At 46.1% G+C, this 23,667-nt stretch overlaps 1 protein-coding gene across 1 annotated transcript in view; it reads right to left on the bottom strand.

The window, feature by feature from the left end:
• The window catches only part of RAD21L1 (RAD21 cohesin complex component like 1), a 1,043,689-nt gene that overhangs the window by 726,868 nt on the left and 293,154 nt on the right, over positions 1 to 23,667 (bottom strand). Inside the window, exon 5 of the mRNA XM_069243305.1 lies at positions 13,111 to 13,214. Coding sequence (XP_069099406.1) covers positions 13,111 to 13,214 — 104 coding nt within the window. The remainder of the gene's footprint in view (positions 1 to 13,110; positions 13,215 to 23,667) is intronic.

Genomic DNA, 23,667 nt, shown 5'->3' on the forward strand with positions numbered 1-23,667 from the left:
ACACCGCTTTTTGAATCTCTGGCTTGAGTCCAGAACTTCTCAGCCATGCATGTCTGCGAATGGTCACAGCCGTGTTGACAGTCCGTGCTGCCGTGTCTGCAGAGTCTATTGCGGACCTTATCTGGTTATTAGATATGGCCTGTCCCTCTTCCACTACTTGCTGGGCACGTTTTTGGTGTTCTTTGGGCAAGTGCTGTATGATGTCTTCCATCTCGTCCCAGTGTGCCCTGTTGTAGCGTGCAAGAAGGGCTTGTGAATTTGCTATTCACCATTGATTGGCTGCTTGTGCTGCCACTCGCTTGCCCGCTGCATCTAATTTTCTACTTTCTTTGTCAGGTGGTGGAGCGTCTCCTGATGATTGAGAGTTTGCTCTTTTTCTTGCCACCCCTACAACCACTGAGTCTGGTGTGAGTTGCTGTGTTATGAACACAGGATCTGTTGGGGGAGGTTTGTATTTTTTCTCAACTCTAGGCGTGATAGCTCTTCCCTTTACAGGCTCCTGGAAGACCTGTTGCGCGTGCTTGAGCATGCCCGGGAGCATCGTCAGACTCTGATAGGAAGCGTGGGTCGATGCCAAAGTGTTAAAAAGGAAATCATCCTCCACTGGCTCTGTGTGCATTGTGGAACGTAGCTGCCCTGGATAGTACCTGCGTATATGCAGTACTGTCTTCTGGTGGTGACGGCTTTGTTGGATAACATTCTGGACTGTTATCCGATACTGGTGCATCATTTAAGTCCCATGCATCAGCATCATCCTAGTATGTGTGGGTGACTGTCCCACTGGTGACAGTTGTGGTGAGTGCTGTGGGGAAGGTTGTGGTGAGAACATTGGTGGTGGAGATTTGTCTCTAACCACTTTTGCCTTAGGTTGTATTTCTGTCTCCTGAAATGCAAGCTTCCTTTTTGATTTGAGTGGAGGTAAAGTTTGTATTTTTCCAGTCTCTATTTGGATGTGTAACCTCCTTTGTGTATGGTCAGGTTCTTCCATACCTAACTCTTGCTCGAATCAATGTCTTTCCTTGAGTTGGCTGGAAAGTCCTTGCTCTTCTGTAAAAGAGCTTCTTTTCAGCACCGAAGCTGCTTTTTTCAGTACCGAAGTTTCTGCAATAAAAGTATTTTTCGGTTCTGAGGAGATCTTTTGGGGTTTAGTCGATTCGATCACTCTGTGACGAGATCGTTCGGTGCCGGATTCTCGACCGGAATCGGAAGTCTTCGGCACCTCTTTGGCATTTTTCGGTGCCGATATTTGGCCACCTTCCTTTCGGTGGGTTGAGCCATGGCCTGCTGGCGGTGGCGTCCCCATGGCCTTAAGTGTTTTCGTATGAACCTGACTTTGGGACGGGGCAGGTTTACTCATGGTTCGTTGTACCGTCTAGGGTTGTTCACTTTCGGAATCATTCGAGTCCGTCTCTTGGATGGAGATACTTTCCTCCTCTTGGACGTCGAGCTGTTCTTTCGGTTTCGACACCATTTGCAGTCTTATTGGGCGTCGATACCGCAAGGTATTTTTTGATCGAAACGCTCTGCACGCTTCACAGGTATCCTCTCTGTGCTCGGGTGACAAACACAGGTTACAGACCCGGTGCGGCTCTGTATAAGGATACTTTGCGTGGCACTTAGGACAGAAGCGGAAGGGGGTCCGGTCCATTAGTCTGGGACGACAGGTGTGGTCGGCCGGTAGGCCTCGGTGAAGAGTGGAAGCCCCCGAAGCGGTTTTGATGTCTGTGCCGATACACTAACACGGTACTGAGCGATAACAATACCGTCAAATTTGATACTTTAGCTAACTCTCCAGATTTGAAATACGGAGCGAAGAGGAACACATCCTAACCCGATGGCGGAAAGAAAACAATCTAACATGGAGTCGACGCCCATGCGCAATGGAGCCGAAAGGGAGGAGTCACTCGGTCCCGTGAATCGAAAAGACTTCTTTGAAGAAAAACAACTTGTAACACTCCGAGCCCAACACTAGATGGCAGGATAATGCACAGCATGTGTATCTGTAGCTACACATGCCACCGAACATATATATATATATATATATATACACACACACACACACATACAAAACTCATAGGCTATATTGGAAATGAAAAGTCAGTTTAATAGCCTATCCATGTCCTTTTAAAAAAAGGACCAATCTTTAACCATAACCAATCAGGCAACAACACTCCCAACAGAGGCTGAGTCTCTCAGATTTTCTAGCACAAGTGGGAATAAAAAATCCTGAGCTATAAGGGGAGCCTCTCCTGAGAGGAGGGCGGTTCGCATGTGGCTATTAAAGATACCAATACTGGAGAACTGAAGTTACAGGTAAGTAACATTTTCTTCTCCAAACTGGATTTTCATAGATTCACATATTTGAATCATAATAACAAGCAATTACTGTATTTGTATATCTTATACTATTAGCGTAAACCCTCAGAAGGTGAGAAGAACATATATACATAAAATTCACAAGCAATTTAATAAATTAATATATAAACGCATTTATACACATCATACATTAAAATTTGCATGAGTACATAAACACATGGAACCAAAAGAGGCACCCCTTATTGAAATAAGTGGTGCAGTAAAACCGGTCCAACCGCTGAATCACTGCGCTGTTCCGATTCCAGATAATAATGCTGCATGAATTATATGCACACTTTTCTAAGTCGCAGCATGACATATCTTCTCCAGAGGGACTTACGCAAACAAAGTAGTTGAGGTGGAAACTGCCCCAGTTGAATGCGCGCTAGTATTCTCTGTGAGGGGCTCGCTATTCACAGAGACAGAACTGGATTGCAGCTGAAATTCATTAAGCAAAGGTTGATATTGTGACTGGAGCACCATTACGAGCACATCCATCTGAGTCCAAAAGTTGGTCCGTTCTCATGAGTTGTTTAGTGTGATGCAAGTAGAATTTTAGCTATCACTTGATACCTAGAGCATGAAAAGACCTCTCAGCTGGTGGTGTCTGAAATATTCTACGTTCATCGAGGCAAAATCTGAAGGAACCTTGAGAATAAATCTTTAGATTGTTTCAGAGAAGTACTAAATTGCCTGTGAGGTGCAAGAATTTTCTTGAGTTGAGAAAGCCTGAATCTGCTCTACCCTACTAGTCGTAGAGAGCGCTAGGAACAAGACGACCTTCCATGTGAGACATATGAGGTGTGCTCTGTGAATGGGTTTGAATAAACTCTTCATGAGTTGAAATAGAACTATGTTCAGGTGCCAGTCCGAGGAAGGAGCCCTTACTGTAGGAAAAAGCTCTGAATAGTTTTCTTATGAACTGTTTGATGATTCTTCAAGAGTAGAAAGAGAAAATGTGGCTAACAAGCCATACCTTAACGGACTCATGCACCAACCATGACTCAGCTAATGATAGGAGATAGGGTAGTTATTTGCCAAATTAGGCTAGTAGATGATGGTAGGTTTGATTTCTGGTGCCACAGGCAGAAACATTTCCATTAACTTTTACATGTCTTTATCGTGGCTTTTGCTTGGAGACAATACATCTGTGGTCCTGAGGAATATTGAGATCTTGGAGTTCCTTGAATTGAAGAGCCATGCGCATAAGAGGAGACAGGTCGGATCAGGGTGAAGGACCTGGCATTAGTTTATCATCAAAAGTTCACAGAATGTAGGTAGGTGAAAGTAGTTGTATTCTGCTAGCAGGAAAAGCACCGTGAACCAATGCTGCGCAGCCACGTGGGAGTTATCAGGATGAGACAACACTGCTTTGCTTTCCTCTTGGTGAGAACCTTTTGTATTAAAGGTATCAGGGAACAAAATTAGGCAAAGCTTCTGGACCATCTGTCGAAAACCATATCCCCACGAACCTGGATGTGGATGCTAGCTAGCATAGAACTGGCACTTCCATGTTTCGTTTGTTGAAAAGGGATGCAGAGCCTGTTTGCCCCAGAATGAAAAGATCATACTTGGTGTTGACTGATCAAACTCCCCTTCGAGGAGGCTCTTTCCACTTTTGCTTAGCATGTCTGCTATGAGATTTCAGGGAACATGATCGGCCCGACGATTTATCCTGTGTGTTGTTAGCCAGATCCAGTTTCCCGATCTTCCTTGGACAGCATCAGTGATCTTGTGCCGCTTTGTTTATTCACGTATTGCATGCTGGTGGTATTGTCCATGCAAACTAACACCAAAAACTCTATCATTGGCAGGAAAGTTTGGAAAGTAAGTAGATGGCTTTGAGATCTAGGCGACTGATATGTATGCTCTTCTGGAGAAGACCACTTTTCTTCAATTAGAGGTTCTGTGGATGAGTGCCCCAGCTTTCCAAGGAAGCATCTGTAGTCTGAGACCACCAAGATAGAGCTTCCATCAGCCCTACGTGAAATTCACTAGGTCCTTAAATGATTCGTTTGATTGAATCTATTGTTTTCGGAGCTGCTCTTGTAAGGCTTTCATTTTCAGGCGTACAAGCGGGATCAAATTCATCACTGAGGACATGATGCCCAAAAGCTAATTGAAAATATGCACTGATTTTGTTTTTTCCCCCAGAGCCAGTTCCTAGAGCCTTCGTTGCTGGTCTTAGGATAAGTCTTTGTTTTTGGACAGCATCTAGTGTTGAGGCTCAGGAACAGTATCTTCTTGGATGGAGGAGTTGATGATCTTTGATAAATCACATGGAAACTTAATTTGTGAAACAAATTAGGCATGCCTCTGTGGCCTTGGACACTTGAAATGCTGTTGGTGCTTTCATCAACGAGTTGTCGATGTAGGGGGAATACCTGATGATCATCCTTCCTGTAAAAAGCTGATTTGAAGCAGAATGGAAGAACTCTGATGAGTGGGTAGAAATGCGGAAGTATGAATCCTGTAAATTCAGAGCTTGTTTAATTTCCGGAGGTCTATGATGGATGGACACTACTCTGTTTTTGTGTTTATGAGGCAAAACTGAGAACAGAAGAATATTCCTTGCTGAGAATGTGGGCCTTTCTCTATTGGAACTTTAGTTAGTGTAGCTAGCACGCTCTTCCAAAGGAGATGGAGATGAGGTAGGAGCCCTAGTTTTGGTTGAGTAGTCTGGGTGAACTTCAACAACTGTCTATATGTGATGAGATCCAGGGCTTAAATGTCCAATGCTATTCTTTGCCACAGACAACATTTTTGGAATTGCTTCTCCCACAGGACGGTGTAATCAGCACCAGAACATTGTCACTGTAGTTAAGCTAGCCTAAGGGCTACTGAGAGGGTTGATAAGTCAGATACCTCTGGTATCCTCCTTGATACGGATACAGGTCTTTCCTGGGTCCCTTTTCTTTCGAAACTATAATGCACAAAAAGATCTTGCAGTGTCGGAGTCAGCCTTGACTGCTTGCAAGGCGTCATCGACGTGCTTGCCAAATAGAGTGTTGGCATGGTACGATAAAAATATTAGAAATATTTGCTCCTCAAATTATAAATGTTGCGGCCTTGAACCAACCATGGCATCCAAGGACCACTGTCCCTGCCAGTTGTGGGAATGCTATTGAAGCTATGTCTATGGCGCAATCTATGCTGTCAGATGAGGGCATTTCGCCCCCCCCGCAGCATTTATTTTTCTGATGTATGTGGCCACGTCTGACCACATCTGGTGGCTATACCTGCCCCGTTTTGCCAGGGAATTGGCAGACTGTACAGTAGCATTGGACACAGATGAGAACATGTCCTTGCTGAATAGGCAGGATTATGAGTGACAGGTTTTTCCATCACTAATACCTCCTGGATATATTAATAATTGGAATAGGTTTTACATCTTCTCTACTTAAATGCATAAAGAAAAAACAAATTTCTTGTTTGCTACAGGTAGCTGGAAATGTTTGGCCACTCGCCCCCAAGGGCATGGAAACCACCAAAATTCATCTGGTGGAGGAAACCACCAGTTGCTGGTGTAACATGCCCTGTAGGTCTAGTACTAAAGCTACATGGACCTGACCCACGTTCTGCAGTTGGAGGCGGAGTGATGTAATTGCTACACATATTGCTCTTTATATATTGCTGACTGTTGTGGACATGCTCATATTGGTACCTTAATTCTGGACACAAAATTATCCTGGATTATGTTTTTTTTGTTCTTGTTGACGATTACGTGCTTTTGTCTTAATTTGTGTTGTCATTGAGATCAACATTGACAAGATGGATGTAAACGACTAGCCTGACGTAGACGATGTTTGTTGCTGGCAAGGCTTTCATCGCAGACGAGGCTGTCATAGGGAATGCAGCCATAGACAAGTCCATTGTAGACAAAGTAGACGGAGACGAGGCCATCGTAGATGTGGTTACATAGACTAGGTCACTGTAGACAACCATCAGACGAGGCGGTCGTAAAAGAGCAACATAGATGAGGCTGTCGTAAAAGAGCAACGTAGATGAGGCTGTCGTAAAAGAGCAACGTAGATGAGGCTGTCGTAAAAGAGCAACGTAGATGAGGCTGTCGTAAAAGAGCAACGTAGATGAGGCTGTCGTAAAAGAGCAACGTAGATGAGGCTGTCGTAAAAGAGCAACGTAGATGAGGCTGTCGTAAAAGAGCAACGTAGATGAGGCTGTCGTAAAAGAGCAACGTAGATGAGGCTGTCGTAAAAGCGCAACGTAGATGAGGCTGTCGTAAAAGCGCAACGTAGATGAGGCTGTCGTAAAAGCGCAACGTAGATGAGGCTGTCGTAAAAGCGCAACGTAGATGAGGCTGTCGTAAAAGCGCAACGTAGATGAGGCTGTCGTAAAAGCGCAACGTAGATGAGGCTGTCGTAAAAGCGCAACGTAGATGAGGCTGTCGTAAAAGCGCAACGTAGATGAGGCCGTCGTAAAAGAGCATCGTAGATGAGGCCGTCGTAAAAGAGCATCGTAGATGAGGCCGTCGTAAAAGAGCATCGTAGATGAGGCCGTCGTAAAAGAGCATCGTAGATGAGGCCGTCGTAATAGAGCATCGTAGATGAGGCCGTCGTAATAGAGCATCGTAGATGAGGCCGTCGTAAAAGAGCATCGTAGATGAGGCCGTCGTAAAAGAGCATCGTAGATGAGGCCGTCGTAAAAGAGCATCGTAGATGAGGCCGTCGTAAAAGAGCATCGTAGATGAGGCCGTCGTAATAGAGCATCGTAGATGAGGCTGTCGTAATAGAGCATCGTAGATGAGGCTGTCGTAAAAGAGCATCGTAGATGAGGCTGTCGTAAAAGAGCATCGTAGATGAGGCCGTCGTAAAAGAGCATCGTAGATGAGGCCGTCGTAAAAGAGCATCGTAGATGAGGCCGTCGTAAAAGAGCATCGTAGATGAGGCCGTCGTAAAAGAGCATCGTAGATGAGGCCGTCGTAAAAGAGCATCGTAGATGAGGCAGCCGTAAAAGAGCATCGTAGATGAGGCCGCCGTAAAAGAGCATCGTAGATGAGGCCGCCGTAAAAGAGCATCGTAGATGAGGCCGTCGTAAAAGAGAATCGTAGATGAGGCTGTCGTAAAAGAGCATCGTAGATGAGGCTGTCGCAGGCAACCATCGTAGATGACTATCGTAGATGAGGCTGTTGTAGACATCCATCAGAGTTAAGGCAGTCTTAGACGACCATCAGAGATAAGGCTGTCATAGATGGCCATCGTCGACAACCACTGTACATGACAGTCATCGACGACTACCGCAGACGACCGTCAACAACCGACGACGACCACTGTAGATGGCCGTCATAGATGAGGCCGTCAGACAACCATAGTAGACAATGCCATCGTAGATGAGGCCACCCTAGATAAAGCCCTTTGCACACGAGGCCCTTCATAGAGGAGGCCATCATGGATGAGGCAATAATAGTCGACGTGGTTGTGGTAATCAATGATGTCATCGTAACTGTTAATGATGATTTTAAAGGTGGTTTTTAGACGCCCCATTGTCAGGTTATGGGGATCTCTCTGATACAGTGTCAGTGTTGAAGGAGTTGAGGGTCTATTTTTTTCTCAATTTTCTCTCTCTGTGAGAAGTGAATTATGAAGACACATGGTAAGTCTTTTTATGACTTTTCTGCGTGCCTTCTGGGGACCTTGGTGCGGCCGCTCTCTCTGACCTCTCCTGTGAGGTGAAAGAATCCTCAATGTCTCCATCATAAGTGACAGATTTAAGAATCTATAGTCTCAATAATAGCCTCATCTCTAAAGCGCGAGAGTTTTTGAAGAAAAGGTTAGACATATTTTTTTAGTCCTTTACCTTGTTTTCTGCTACTCTGACATATTAGTGCCCTGCTTAGAGAAATGAAACATGAAATATAATCTTGGATGATCCAAAAAGAAGTAATAGCTGAAAAACTGAGCAGAGCTCAGGGAAACTCACTTCACACGGCGTGCAGTAGAAAATCTGAGGGACTCAGCCACTGTTGGGAGTGTACTAGAGGATGCTGTTGCCTGATTGCTTATAGTTCAAGTTTGATCCTTTTTTTTTTTTTTTTTTTTTTTTTTAAAAAGGACATGGATATAAACTGACTTTTTCATTGCTGTTATAGCCTATGCTGGTGATATATATACACTGCTGCTTTATTAAGTTACAGTGGGGCTCACACTTTGATGACATGGAATGAATCAAGCATGTGAATCTATGAAAGATCTAATACTGGAGAAACCACATTTATCAAACAAGCATTGGAAAAGCCAATATGTGTGTCCCAAGCAAGTCCTCATTGTTTTTTGCTTTTGGCAGACATAGGCAATTAGCATTAAAAGCTGAAGAGTAACCAAAATAAAGATTGCTGTCATCTTAAGGTGGTGTACATATATTTAGAAAAAAAAATTAAGTTACCCAGCGTAAAGTTATATGTAAGACAAAACAATGAAATAAAATCAGATGTGAAAGCAGAAATTGGTCTTTGAGTCCTGACACTGAACAGAACTACTTTTTATGTGAATGTGCCCATATGCACAAGCAAAATGCCATCTTCACAGAGAATAAAGCCACTGACAGAAGTAGGCTGACCAATCGCATAATGCTATATGGTGTGTTGGGTAGGAGCAAAACGTGAACGACACCAGAACAGACCAGTAGGTGAATGGGGCTGTCTGAAAACAGAGTAAACCCCTGGAGAGAAATGGGGAAAAAAAACATATTAAAGTTCCTTTTCTTCACCACAAAATGTGTTCAGAAAGTAGAAGTATAAAAGACAAACTGACAAAAATCGATTGTATCAAAATCCAAATACCACTTCAGAAAAATAAGGCAGAATATGGTTTTCTGAAATCCTTGCTCATGATGTGAAAAGGAGGGGATGCTAAATGATAATGCATAATGTTCTAGCAGACTGTGGCAGCCCAGCTGCCATTAAGGCTGTCTTCGTTTGATTAGAGTTAAATACCTATATATTTCCTTTTCTAAGAAAGTGCTTGGAAAATAATTCCAGCTGCCCAGTTCTACTAAACAACAGAAAACCCACATGGCATGGTTAAGTCAATGGTGATTATCATGACCTATGTCCGAGAGGCAACACAAGAGGCTGTTTTAAAGGCTGGACCTTGTATTCAGGGCCACATCCTGCACTCTAGTTCCTCCATCCTAGAATCAAGAGGCCTGGCTCCTAAAAACAACAACGTGGACATCTCAATACATCATTATACTTAATGGAATTCTGAAGAAAACTAAAATCCCCATTACCAGAATGTCTTATGATTTGAAACGGAAAACATTCTGCTTTGGTGCATAAAGGCACACCCTCAATCGCAAACAATTTATTAAAAGTAGTAGTTCCTCTACTGCCCTGCTTTATGTGGTGTGATCAGACCTGCAAGTACATCTTGCTATCTCAAACATGAAAGGCTGACCTGAAACAGTTAGAGGTGCTGTTGCACTTAAGCCTGGGAAATTTTGTTCCCCCTTTTTTCTTACACTGATTGGGTTTTCCGCATTTCTCATTAGTGGTGTAAACGTTTTTTCTTTTTAGTTAACATGAGCCATACCTTCTCTTACAGTGGCAGCACAGCTATGTAAACATGCTTAAACATATTGTTGAAAAAAAGATATCTCCTAACCACGAATCAGGACTTCCTTTAAAACTGCTATTGTTAAAACTTTGCGATCCAAAAGGAGGAACTAATGTAACAGGCAGATGTTTCCAATCAAAATACGATTATCTTGACTTCTCATATTTACAACCGTTAAAGAGAAACAGTACGGGTAACTCGTTTGAGTGCCATGGACGCGAGCTAAAAGTGTTTTGGCCAACCAGTTAGAATTTTCTGAATCATGTGGGTATGACTACGGCTCTGCTGGATATGGGAAAACAACTGTTTCACCAACCCAGCTTAAAAAGATTGATTATAATTAAGACTACTCCTTCCCACCCCCAGAGACTCTGCAGGGTAATTTATACATATATTCAAGGAAAATGTTAAAGTTATGGTTAGCTTTGTTTTTAAGACCCTAACATATATTTAAGAAACCTCTGAATTTTACTACAGGGTGCAGCTGCAAATAAAAAACAAATCCTAATTAACGCTGAAATTCACTAGTTATGGCCATGTAAACTTACCATAATGCGATCGGACAGCTCAAAAGCAAAGGGAACTCTACAGTTTTTTTTTAGTAGTTTTCTTTTATGAATAAGCAAAACATTTCCTACAGGCGTCTGGCAAGAACAGCAGGGGAGACATTCAGAAGGAGGGACTGAAGATCTAGAAAATATTAATATTAAGGACTGCAGGTCACCACCAGAATCTAGTGTCAGAACGTTTTCATCATTACACTGGGTGAAAAACGAACTGTATTACAAATACGTGAATGGCCCGTTGTCCAAAAAGAAATTGAGCGAGGGAAAATAAGATCAGCTCCAAAACGTAGTCTATGCACAAGCGTCTTAATGCGCAGCATGAACAGCAGTTGAGTGCCGATAAAATTAAGGGGAAGAGGGACGCCAAAGAGGTTAGAACATCTTCCACAAGAATGTTGCCTATCATCCCTGCTGAAAAGTGGGTACATGAATACACTTTGCAGCAGGAGGGAGAAGAAAATAATACACGCTTAAAAACTGTGGGACTCCATTATGAGCCAAGTGGTAGATCATGTAAAAAAAAAAAATCAACTGCTTCTCCACAAGAAGCCATGCAAAAATATTCAATCCATTTTTTACTCACATTTTTCATGTTATATTTTTGTTTTCATTTCCCAGAAAAGCAAAAACTTTAAATCTTTAAAAACTAATTATTTTTAGTACCAACTGTAATCCTTATTATACATGTGAGTGAGAGCGAGAGAGTATGAGTGAAAGTAATAAACAAGGAGAGAGTGAAAGAGATGAACAGCATCTTTGAGAGAGGAGAGGAGAGAAAGTGATGAAATGTGAGAGACTGAGTAAGTAAGAAAGTGAGCGACTGATAATGGCCAGTTAGGGCATGAGAAAAACCCTCCATTAGTGGCCCTACACTAGCTGCATAAAGTACTCAGACACCGTACACTAGTATGAGAGATGCTATAAAACAAATGACGTATATGTGACAGAGAGGCTATGGAGAAATGAGAGGCCCTTATGGTTTTACTTTCTTTCCCCACCGCATACTTATGTGAAAAACCTTTCTCAGATCTTATGCAGCTAAAAAAATAAAATAAAACCGAAATTGCTTGGGAAATGTAGGTTCTGACCTGAGGATTCAGCGTTCCTAAATAAAACTAAATATTGAAAAGTCAGTTGCCGAGATGCAGCGTCAACCTTTCCATTAATATTTTTTGATTTTGCATTTTTTTCCAACATAAAATAATTATATCGTTAGTAATCCGAGTATTTATTTTGTGTGTATTTTGTGTATTTTTTGTGAATTACTGTTTTAATGTTTGAAATTTAAATTGCTTGGGGGTCCCCGGCTTCCAGTAGTGATTCAGTGGGGGTCATCAGGAGTCAGAAGTTTGGGAACCACTGCTCTATCTTAGCACTAAAAGGGGCCTATGTGTGTGTGATAGGTGGCTTTGCCTTTTGTCTGCATACCACGAAGGAAGAATGGAGATATTGCTCCGTATGAAGATAGCTAGTGTCCCAGCAAGCCGATAAGTCATGTCTGGCACTCGAGATCCCCGCTCATGGCCTTCCAAAAGGTGTTTACAGCTCCTTTCTGTGCAAGCCCAATCTCTCTGCTCTCTGGAAGGGTGAAGACCCTATCACTTGTTTAAATTCAGCTTAACTACACTTTTCAGGTGGCTCAGAAGAGAAAGGGCCTCTTACTGAATTTTATCAAAAATAACAAGCACCTTCACCGACTTCTTGGAAACTGTAACTGTTTGAATTACATATATAAACAAATCTTGAACTATGAAATTGTACTGAAACAATATATGTGTGCTAACAATTCTAAAAACAATATGCGGTTCTAATCGAAAAATATGCATTGGGGATTGATACACAAGCAGAAAAATAGTGAAGGTTACATCAAAGGAATGTCTTTTACAACTCACTAAAGCTAAAGAATAGGAAGATCCTTATTTTCATTACTGTCCCTCTGCCTCGACACCCCTCATCTGGCCACCATTTTCGGTGCTGCTGCATGAATTGGGAAGGCCACTTAACATTATAGATTTGACAATACCAACGAAAGATGGCAAACAAATGTGGCAATGATGGTGACTGATGGGTCATAGTGCAGTGTGAAAAGAAGATGGTTAAGGTAACGATGGGGGTGCAGGAGGTGTGCACTCTTTGAAGAGAGAAACTGAGATTGCTGGGTCATGGACAAACGGATAACAGTCATCGATTTTAACTGAGATGGAATGACCCATGCGTGATCCACTATGAAACTATGTAGGCAAGCTGGATTAAACACCATTAAGAAAAATGGTACACTTCTACTAACGAATTCATAATGGAGAAATAAAAGATACTACATTTTGTGGAGACATGAAAATGTATACTTTTTTCTTTTGGTTACGACAAGTGACAGGAAACACAGCTCAGCTCTTAAGTCTCATGGCAATAATCCATCGAAGAATCATTAGCATTCTTCTAGTACTGTGACGAAAGCCCCCTGAAACCTAACTGAGAAAGCATATGGACAAATAGAAAAAGCTCTGTTGCTGTAAATAGCTTTCATGATTGTTTAAATATGCTTATTCACTGAAGACTGGAATTCTTAAGTGTAATTACACAATGCAGAGGTAGAAAAGAAATAGTGGTTGGAATCTCACCAAAGCTACCAACGTGCAGAATGTCTCCACCATAATCTTCTCTAAGTGTGATATCTTCAACTCTGCTCTGATTCAATGCAAAGTGTTCAGCAACATCAATGGCACTACGAAAATGCATAAAACATCACTTAAATTAGCACTAAAAATGCCCAGAAAGCCAGAATATAAGTCTAACATGTATTATTTCCACAATGAGAAAGAATGTGTTAACGACGTAGGAAAGTACCCTCTTTCTTGGCATGGTTACCCCCATTTTCTGCCTGTTGCCAGTAGGTTTGAATGTGTTCACTGGAATCCTGCTAACCAGGACCCCAGTGATTATGATCACTCCCTTCTAACTTGGTAACTTGTACCATTTTCACCCTACATTTGGCATACTGTTGCCCCCATGTAACTTCCTAGTATATGGTACAAGGTAGCCAGGCCATTGGGCTACCAGGGGATCCCCATGGGCTGCAGCATGTACTATGCCACCCATGGAAGGGCCATGCAAAGGGTTCTGCAGGCCTTCCATTGGAGCCTGCGTGAAAGGGTGTATGCATCCTTTTTCACCATAGGTCACTGAACCAGGTCACTATAAGTCACCCTTATGACAGGCCCTCCTAGCTCAGAGGGCAGGGTGCAAGTACCAGTGTGTGAGGGCCCCCCCCCTGCACTAGCAGAGGTGCTCCCAAAAACTCTAGTACCATTTTGATGGACTTCGTGAGTGCCAGGACACCATTTTACGCGTGCACTGGACATTGGTCACTATCTATGTCATGACATAATGGTAACTCCGAACCTAGGCATGTTTGGTATCAAACAAGTCAGAATCCTACCCCAATACTGTTGCCAGTATTGGAAGTATGATTCCACGCATTCTGGGGGCTCCTTAGAGGACCCGTAGTATTGCTCCTACTAGTCTTCAAGGGTTTTCCAGACAGCCCAAGCTGCTGCCACCCCCAGCCAGGTTTCTGCCCTTCTGCTGCTTCAACAACTCAAGCCCAGAAAGGCAGAACAAAGGATTTCCTTTGGGACAGGGGGTAACACCCTCTCCCTTTGGAAATAGGTGTTACATGGCGTGGGAGGGGCAGCCTCCCTAAGCCACTGACATGCTTTGAAGGGCACATTTGGTGCCCTTCATGCATAAACCAGTCTACACTGGTTCAGGGACCTCCAGTCCCTGCCCCAGTGCAAAACTGGACAATGGAAAGCGGAGTGACCACTCCCCTGTCTGTCACCATCCCAGGGGTGGTGTCCAGAGCTCCTCCAGAGGGTTCCTGGGTTCTGCCATCTTGAATCCAATGTTGGACCTCTGGGAGTATTTGAGTGGCCAGGCCAGCCAGGTGACGACAAAGCCCCTCCCGATAGGAGGTGACATGGCTAGGTGACCAATCCCCCTTTTAGGGCTATCACGGTCTCTTTCTTGGGTGGGTCCTCAGAATCGGCTTGCAAGATTCCAGCAGGACCCATCTGCAATCTCTTCTTCGGCTTCTAGCCACTTGAACCGCGACTAGAACCGACAATCTGCATCCACGAAGAAGACTTTTTGCAACATTGTTTTCACAGCTCCTTCCAACTTCTGAAACATTTCCACGTCTGTGCATCCTCTGAGGGCGGCAAGTCTTCAGTCTGCACTCCAAGGAAGGAGGACTCTCTCTTGGAGTGAAGGAGCCACGACCCTGCATCCGCAGGCACCTACTGCAACGACTACCGGCTGCATGGATCTCTTCTCATCCTGAGCTGCGTGGATCCAGCATAATGGGTGGTGGTTTGGCGTAGTCCTCTTGGTCCTCTCTGCCAGCTGTACTACTTTGGTGGAGGCAAGCCCTTGCCTTCCCACACAGGACAGTACCCGTGCACCACGTCTCTTGCAGCTGCTAAGGCTTGTTTGCATCTCCTCGAAGTGAACTTCAGGCTACGTGCAGCTCCAGCCCTCAGCACTCCTTCCAGCGACGCACAGCCCTCTGCGTGTTTCTCCTGCTGCGTGGGATCCCTTTCTGTGTCCCTGTCCTGTGGGGCTCTGATGTGTGCTGCCTTTGTTCCAGTGGGCTTCTGTGTCTGAGGGTCCCCTCTAACTCCCCCTCCTGGGTTGAGGCCTCCTGGGCCTTGCTGTCCCCCGGCACCACCACTTGCCCACTAACTGCAAAATTGCCCTTGCCAAGGCTGTTTGGTGGAATTCCTGCACAGATACCCATCTGCAATCTTCATTCCAGTGTGGGACATCTTCTGCATCCCTCAGGAACTCTTCTACGGCTCCAGGACCGCAGTGCTGACCTGATCATCACCGGCGACAAACTCCTCCAAATACAGCTGGGTGGGTAGTAGCTCCTACTCCTCCTAGACTCCACTGTGACTCTTGGACTTGGTCTGCTCTCTCCACAGATCTTCCTCTCCAGGAATCCACCGCTGGTTTCGTGCAGTCTTGTCTGGGTGTCTTCTTTTCCTTCCTTGTGGGTAATATAGGGAAACTGCAGTGATTTACTTCTGCCTTCCTGGTCGCTGGGGGTACTGTATTAATTACCTCTGGTTTTCTAGTACTCCCAGCTCCCCTCCACACATTCCACTTACCTAGGTGGGGGGGACCTGTGTTCGCATTCCATTTTTTTAGTATATGGTTTGGGCCCCTTAGGGTCACTATTGGTTATCAACATTTGCATTGTTTTCTAACCTTTTCTCTGCCTATTGCTGTTTACTAGTGCATATAATTAGTGTATTACTTATCTCTTATTGGAGGGTTGCCCTTCTAGAATTTTGTGGTATTGTGTGACAAAAAATAAAATACCTTTATTTTTGTACAACTGAGTGTTCTTTCGTGTGTGTAAGTGCTGTGTGACTACAGTGGTTTTGTATGAGCTTTGCATGTCTCTTAGATAAGCCTTGGCTGCTCATCCACAGCTACCTCTAGAAAACCTGGCTCCTAGACAATGCCTACACTTCAAGAGGGGATACCTGGACCTGGTATATGGTGTAAGTACCTTGGGTACCCCCCACACACCAGGCCAGCTTCCTACAAACAATAAAAACAATTATTGTGACACTTGGGGCCTCAAACTCTTTGGGTCGGAAGACCACCACTCCGGTCTTATGCCGGCTGGTCCTATTACGAGCTTCCTGCTAGCCCAGAGGGCGGACACAGCTTTCCACCCTCTGGCCCATCGGGAAACTCACCACAACATTGACGCCGGCTAGTAATGGAGCAGGCGGCAATGTTGCGGTGCATCGGGTGAACAGCACCCATCGTGCTTTTTAAAGCACAACGGGGCTATTCACGGGGAACAGTGCACTGCCCATGCCAAGTGTATGGGCAGTGCAGGGGACCCCATGGGGCCCCCTGCACCCTGTCTCTGCCAGCCTTTAGAATGGCAGTTCCACCTCCATGATTAGCTGGCAGACACAGGAGTCGTAATCCCCAGGGCAACGCTGCTTGCAGTGCTGCCCTGGCAGATTTAGACTGCTGCACCACCAGGCCATCGGCTGGCCTAAAAGTGGCAGTGCCGGCAATCCAGCTGTGGCTCTCATGCCACAGTTGTAATGTGGAGGTCTGACCGCCACTTTGGCAGCAGTCTGACTGCCACACTCGCAATGAGGGCCTCAGAGTCCTTCTGCCCGAGCAAACAGGCAATCAGAGAGAGCTGCAGCTACATGACAAATGGTTGCAAACTGCATGCAGCTATATAAGGTTAATTGCAGGCCTGCACTCATGGGACGCATATGCCTGCTGGATTATATGAAATCCCACCAGTACCCTATGACTGGCATGCACACTTGTGTTTCGTGTTTGGAACTGCGTAGTGTGCAGCAAGGTACATGATTGTTGACAGTTTGGACTACATGCGCTGGTCAATAGTTCCTAAATGCAACACAGTAAATGCCTGTACAAGTTTATGTTCTCTGAAAACATGCTAACCTTAATTTTGCCGCTACTGGAGGTTTGGGCAGGACGCCTAGAAGTTTTAGGTGATGAGCTGAATACACATCACCATTCTACCTAGTCAAAATCCATCTAAAAACAGTCCTTTGGCTTTCATAACCCAACCCACCACATCAATTACCTGTGTTAGCCATAATGAATAAGGAGACTGATCAATATGGTGCAACTGCTCTCAAGCAAATTCACACGCAAGTGATGCTTCTCGCCCAATATAGGATAAATACTAGCCCCCTTATTCTTTGCCTCTTTACTTCATCTGGGTTCAGAAAGAGACAGAGTACCAGCCCAGACACAAGTTTGCCACTCACAAGACTGCTTCTTTTCATTCCCCTTCCTCAAGACCCGGACCAAGTCTAGGACTGGTAAAAATGCTGCTCCTGTCACCAGGAAGACAGAAGAACAAGTTACTTACCTTAGGTAACACCTTATCTGGTAGAGGCATATTCTAGTTACAGATTTCTTACCTCAGAATTTCTCTCAGGCATCAGTCTGAATCCAGAGATTTTTCTCGAGAAGTAACCCCTGCGCACTGTCTGTTGGCATCAGTCAGTCCCATGTCTGTTGTCAGAGTCGTGCGTGCCGGATATGTCGATTTGGGTCCGATATAGGTGCGACCCCGGCGTGCTGACATCAGTTTCTTTTCACAACTTTCCACGCCAGGAGAACGGAGACACAAACACTTACCACTGGTGTGTCAAAATTAGGACCCTGAAAGGCAGACCCTTTTCCTAGAAATCAGTTTGCAGAGCAGGGAGGATGGGTGGGTCAGTAAGGAACCTGCAACTAGAATTTGTCTCTACCAGATAAGGCGTTACCGAAGGTAAGCAACTTGTTCATCTGATATAGACTTCTGGTTGCAGATTCCTTGCCTTAGAGTAGATATCCAATCAATACCTTCCCAGAGGAGGGTCTTTGAACCAAGAGCATACTAGGAAGTACCCATCCCTTCAGACCTGACTATCCAGGTAGTACTGTTTGGTAAATGTTGCCGCCTGATAGATTTCCAGGACTACAACTCCGCGTACTAACATATTGGTTGCAGATGTCGCTCTGGTACAATGAGCAAACAAACTCTCTGAGGGGTTGCTTTTTACCCAATACATAGCACATTTTAGTGCAGAGAACGACGAATCTAGAGATAGTTCTCTTCTGCACTGCCCGACCTTTCTTCGCACCCACATACCAAACAAAGAGTTGATCGTCCACCTGGAACTCTTTGGTACGACTAATGTAGAATGCCAATGCTCTTTTTGGGTCCAGGCAGAGGAGTCTCTCCTCTTCCTGAGTAGGATGTGGGGGGGTGTAAAAAGTAGGCAAGGTGATGGATTGGCTGACACAGAAGGCTATAACCACCTTCGGAAAGGAAGGAGGCCTGTGTGCAAAGTACAACTTTGTAAGGCTAGATGGAAAGGTAGGGTAGCATAGATGACAAGGTGTGCAGCTCACTCACCCTGAAGGGCAGATGTAATGGCCACAGGTAAGGCTGTTTTAATGTTAGAAGCCGGAGAGGACAATCCTGAAGAGGATCAAAGGGAGCACACATGAAGAATGTCAGAACCAAATTCAAATCCCATTGGGTAATGATAAATGAGGATGGAGGAAACAGGTTGATAAGACCCTTAAGGAACCTAGTAACAATAGGAGACTTAAACAAAGAAGGTTGGTCAGGTAATCTTTGAAATTCTGTGATAGCAGAAAAATAACCTTTGAGGGTGTCCAAAGCAGAGTTGTGCTGGGCCTAAGAAAGTATGAACAAGAGGACATCAGAAAATGGGGCAGAGAGGCCGGATTGGCGTTGGGGGGGGCAACAGACTTGTCTGTGCACCATGTCAACAGCTGATACCAATGCCAGGTCTATACTGTTTTGATGGAGGTACGCCTGGCTGCCAAGATGACATCACATACTTCAGGAGGAAGGTCAAAAGCTTTCAACTGCCACCGCTCAATCTCCACGCAAGAAGGCAGAGACTAAACAGGTTTGGGTGGCGAACCCTTCCCTGCTGCTGCAACAGAAGATCCTCCCGAAAGGGCAGACGTATCAGAGGATCGATTGCCATGCTCAATGCTTGGGATACCAGACTCTTCATGCCCAGTCCGGTGCCACAAAGATTACTTAAACCTGGTTGTTCTTGATCTTCTTGAGAACTCTGGGCAGAAGTGGTGTGGGCGGAAAGGTGTACCGGAAACCGGAGCTCCAATTGAGACGAAAAGCATCGCAAAGCAAGTGCCGCCTTGGAAACTCCAATGCATTAAACTGCTGACATTGTGTTTTCTCTGCGAAAGCAAACAGATCTAACCAAGGCTCTCCCCACTGCTGAAAGAGACTTTGCTTCACCTCCAGATGGAGACTTCATTTATGATCTACCAGGCATTGTTGGCTGAGTTCTTGAGCTCTGGTGTTGAGCCCACCAGGTGCTGAACCACCAGGGAAATGGCCAGATGTTCCAACCATGTCCAGAGGCAGTGAACTTCCTGATAAAGGGTCCACAACCCCACTCTGCCAGTACCACATGATGGTAGTGCTGTCCGAGAACACCTACACCACTTTCCCTTTGAAAGAGGGAAGAAATGCTTTCAATACTAGTCTGATCGTCTGGAGATCTAACAGCTTGATGTGAGTCTGCACTCTGCTGGAGAACAGATGCCTCTGATCTCTGCCTCTTCCAGGGGGCCACCCCATCCCAGGAGTGATGCACTGGCACTACTTTCAGATCTGTTTGAGAAGGGAAGGGAGAAGGATCTGCCTCTGACCCAATCGCGTTTGCCACCACTGCTGATCTTGCACATTACCTTATGAGATCTGTACCATGTTGGAGAGATTCCCCTGATGCTGCACCCACTCGAACTTCAGGTCCCACTGCAGAGCCTCCATATGCCACCTGGCATCTGTCACCAGCAGGATGCTATGAAGCCCAGCGGCCTCAGCCTTTCGCACTGGAATCCAGGATAGAGGCTGAAACATCTGTATCATAGCCTGAATATCCTGGACTCGCTGCTTGGGAGGATAATCCCGAAATTGCACCGTGTCCAGGACAGTTCTGATGAAAGGGGCGTCTAAGAAGGAGTCAGGTGTGACTTTGGCACATTTATAGAGAACCCCAGTCAATGCAGGAGTCTGAAGGTGGGAGAAGACAGCATGGGGCGAGCCCGACTTCAACAACCAGTTGTCAAGGTAGGGAAAGAAACCCCTGACCTGCACAGATAAGATGCAACCACTGCCATCACCTTTGTGAAAATCCTAAGGGGCACTGGTAAGGCCGAATGGGAGTACGGTGAACTGAAAGTGCTCGTGGCCTACTGCGAACCACAAGTAACGTCTGTGAGCAGGCAGGGCAGGAATGTGGAAGAAAGCGTCTTGCAAGTCCAACACTACCGTCCAGGGCACATAGAACGTGAGCCAGAGTGAGCATTTTGAACTTCTTCTTGAGGAAGAGATTGAGGGACCGGAGATCTAGGATACAGCAGAAGCCCTTGTCCTTTCTGAGCACCAGAAAGTAGTGGGAATAACAACCATGACCTACTTCTGGCACAGGGACCCTCTCTTTGGCTCCAGTGGACGAGAGCCGTAACCTTGGGGAGAAGTGCCAGGTAATCCTCAGATCATAGGATGGCCTGGATGGAGGGGTAGTCTTGAAAGAAAGGGAGGAGCCCCTTCAGACTATTTGCAAAACCCACCCGTCTAACGTGATGGACTGGACAGGTGATGGCAAGGCATAACTGACTGGACCATGGCGGGGAATCAGACGAGTGAGGATTGGTGGCAGCTGCAGACATCGGGCAGTGGACTGGCCAGACTGCTGGCTCCCTGATCCACATGCACAGTGGAACCCACGTCCCCCCCCATCCATGCAGAGGCAGGGCAGCATGGTGGCTGGAGGGAAACTGACGTGGTGGGTCCCCCCTTTGGCAGCCACGAACGGGGCGAAAAGCAGACTGTAGTGGATAAGGGGCCGCCACAAGGCTCAAGGATCTGGCCGTAGCACAGAATCCTTGAAGCGCTTGACCGACGAGTCTGCCCTTACAACAAAGAGGCAGGTGATATCAAAAGACATGCCCAGAAGGTTAGCTTGGACATTCCCCAAAAAGCTAGATGTCCTCAACCACACGTGGCCCCTAAGGGCCACTGTCGATGCAACTGCTCCGCCCAGTTAGTCGGTCATGTCGTGCCCACATGTAATTGCAAACTTTGCTAGCTCTTCCCCCATCAGCAACAGCTTGGGAGAGAATGGCCCGGGAGTCCTCTGGGACCTGTGGCAGCACTTGCACACCTATTTCCCATAGAGTATGGGTGTAAGGGCCCAAAAGGCATGCAGTGTGCACATACCACAATGCCAGGCTGGAGGAAGAAAACATCTTCCCAAATTGGTCCAGCCTCTTGGATTCCTTATCTGGGGGGCAGAAGGGAATGCACCCTGGAACTTAGAGGCTCTCAGGGGTGGGGGTTTATGTCAGGAATACTGGGTCATTTGAAGGAGGACTATGGCAGTGGGAGATTGACCTGATCACAGGAGCCGCTGCGTTGGGTTTGGACCAAGTACCCAGCAACACATCTGTAAGGGCTTCTTAAAGGGAAAAAAAGGTCTCAAAGGAAGAAGCCCCAAGCTGAAGCACATTTGTTAGGAGGCTAGGCCTGACTCCCACCGAAGGTAGCTCGAGGTCCAGGACCTTGGCCACTCTTTGCATCAACACTTTATAGGGCGCTCCCTCCTCCATAGCCACAGTAGGGGGAGAAAGCATGCCACTGTCAGGGGAAGTACCCAGACAACCGGCCTCACCCAGGTCCATCAGTCAATCCAAAGGGTCTTTAAATTGGTATTCTGAAGAGTCAAATGACCCATTTCCATACCCCACTGTACCCTAACCCATAAGAATGAGGGTCAGAATCCAACACAAGGGGCAAAGCAGCTGTCGCAGTCGGAATCTGTGTCGTGACGAAGATTCAGCTCTGCATAGGAGTCAGCAATAAAGATGGGGTTCGACACCAACTCGGGGCACCAGCAGCGCAGGAGCGTTGACGTCTGAACCGGTGTCCAGGAAGGTCGAGGTGGCACGACTGACACTGGTTTGGATCCAGGAACTAATCCATTAGTGCCACATGGAGCACAGACTGAAGCCACCGCCGCAGAACGCAAGGGGGGCCCTGCTGACTGAGGGGACTCCAGCAGGGTCGGACTGTCCAAAGATGAGGTGCATGGCTCTGAGTTTGGTAGGGATCACTCCAGTTCCTGGAACCTCGGGGAGGCGCGGAGCTGACCCAGACGCAGTTTCCAAGTAAGGAGGCCTGGAACGATGACGTTCCTTTTTTTTCTCATGTCGTTAGCTGACATAGTAGTTCCTCTTTGGATCAGCGCTGGTTGACGTGGAAAGAAAAGAACGGGGTGGTGCCATATCTAGGACCCGCGACGTCGTATCAGTCGTGCACGATGCCGACACTGAGTTGACCGACACCACCTGATGGCATGCAGGGGTGCTGCTCAAAAAAACTCCCTGGACCCAGACTGAGGCCTAGGGGAAATTCTACGCTGTAAAGAAAGAAAGAGGCCACTTGTAGGAAGTTGGCTCTGTATATACTATTTCAAAGTGAGAGGTAGTGTGCACAGAGTCCAAGGGTTCCCCTTAGAGGTTGATAGTGGCAAAATTAGATAATTCTAATGCTCTATTTTTTGGTAATGTGGTCGCGCAGTAGGCTTATCAGAGGGTAGTGTTAAGCATTTGTTGTACACACAGGCAATAAATGAGGAACACACTCAAAGACTTAACTCCAGGCCAATAGTTTTTATATAGAAAAATATATTTTCTTAATTTATTTTAGAACCACAAGATTCAAGATTTGATGTAAATACATAAAATCCAATGTACTCCACACAGGTAAGTAAGGAACTTTGAGTTAGAGCAGTAACATCCACACTTTTAGTTTAATATCAATAAGCTATTTTAAAAGTGGACTCTGCAAAAATCAACAGTTCCTGGGGGAGAAAGGCACTTACAAGTTCAAGTTGCTGGGCATAGGCAGCCCACCGTTAGGGGTTAAAGGCAACCTCAAAGTCACCACAGGCCGGTCAGGTGCAGAGGTCAATGGAGGGCCCAAAACACATAGGTGCCTATGAAGGCCAGGGGTGCTCCTGTTCCAGTCTGCCAACAGGTAAGTACCTGCGTCTTCGGAGGGCAGACCAGAGGGGTTTTGTAGAGCACTGGGGGGGCGGGGCAAGTAGGCACACAAAACACAGGGGCGGCTGGGTGCAGCACGCTTAGCAGGTGTCGGGTTTTCAATAGGAATCAATGGAGGGACCCAGGGGTCACTCTAGTGGTGCAGGCAGGGCACAGGGGGGCTTCTCAGAGCAGCAACCGACTGGGCTAGGCAGAGAGTCACCTGATGGTCACTCCTGCACTGGAATTCGGTTCCTTCTGGTCCTGGGGGCTGCGGATGCTGTGCTTGGTCCAGGCGTCGGGTTCTCTGTTCCAGGCAGCCGCGGTCAGGGGGAGCCTCTGGATCCTCTCTGCAATGCGTAGCTGTGGGGGTCACGGGAGTTTCATGGTCCTTCAGGTTCAGGGCAGTCCTCTGAGGCTTCAGAGGTCGCTGGTCTCTGTCGGATGCGTCGCTGTGCAGGTTCTTTGAGTCTGGAGACAGGCCGGTAGGGCTGGGA

This window comes from Pleurodeles waltl, chromosome 7 (genome assembly GCF_031143425.1).
Source record: "Pleurodeles waltl isolate 20211129_DDA chromosome 7, aPleWal1.hap1.20221129, whole genome shotgun sequence".
Classification (NCBI taxonomy): domain Eukaryota; kingdom Metazoa; phylum Chordata; class Amphibia; order Caudata; family Salamandridae; genus Pleurodeles; species Pleurodeles waltl.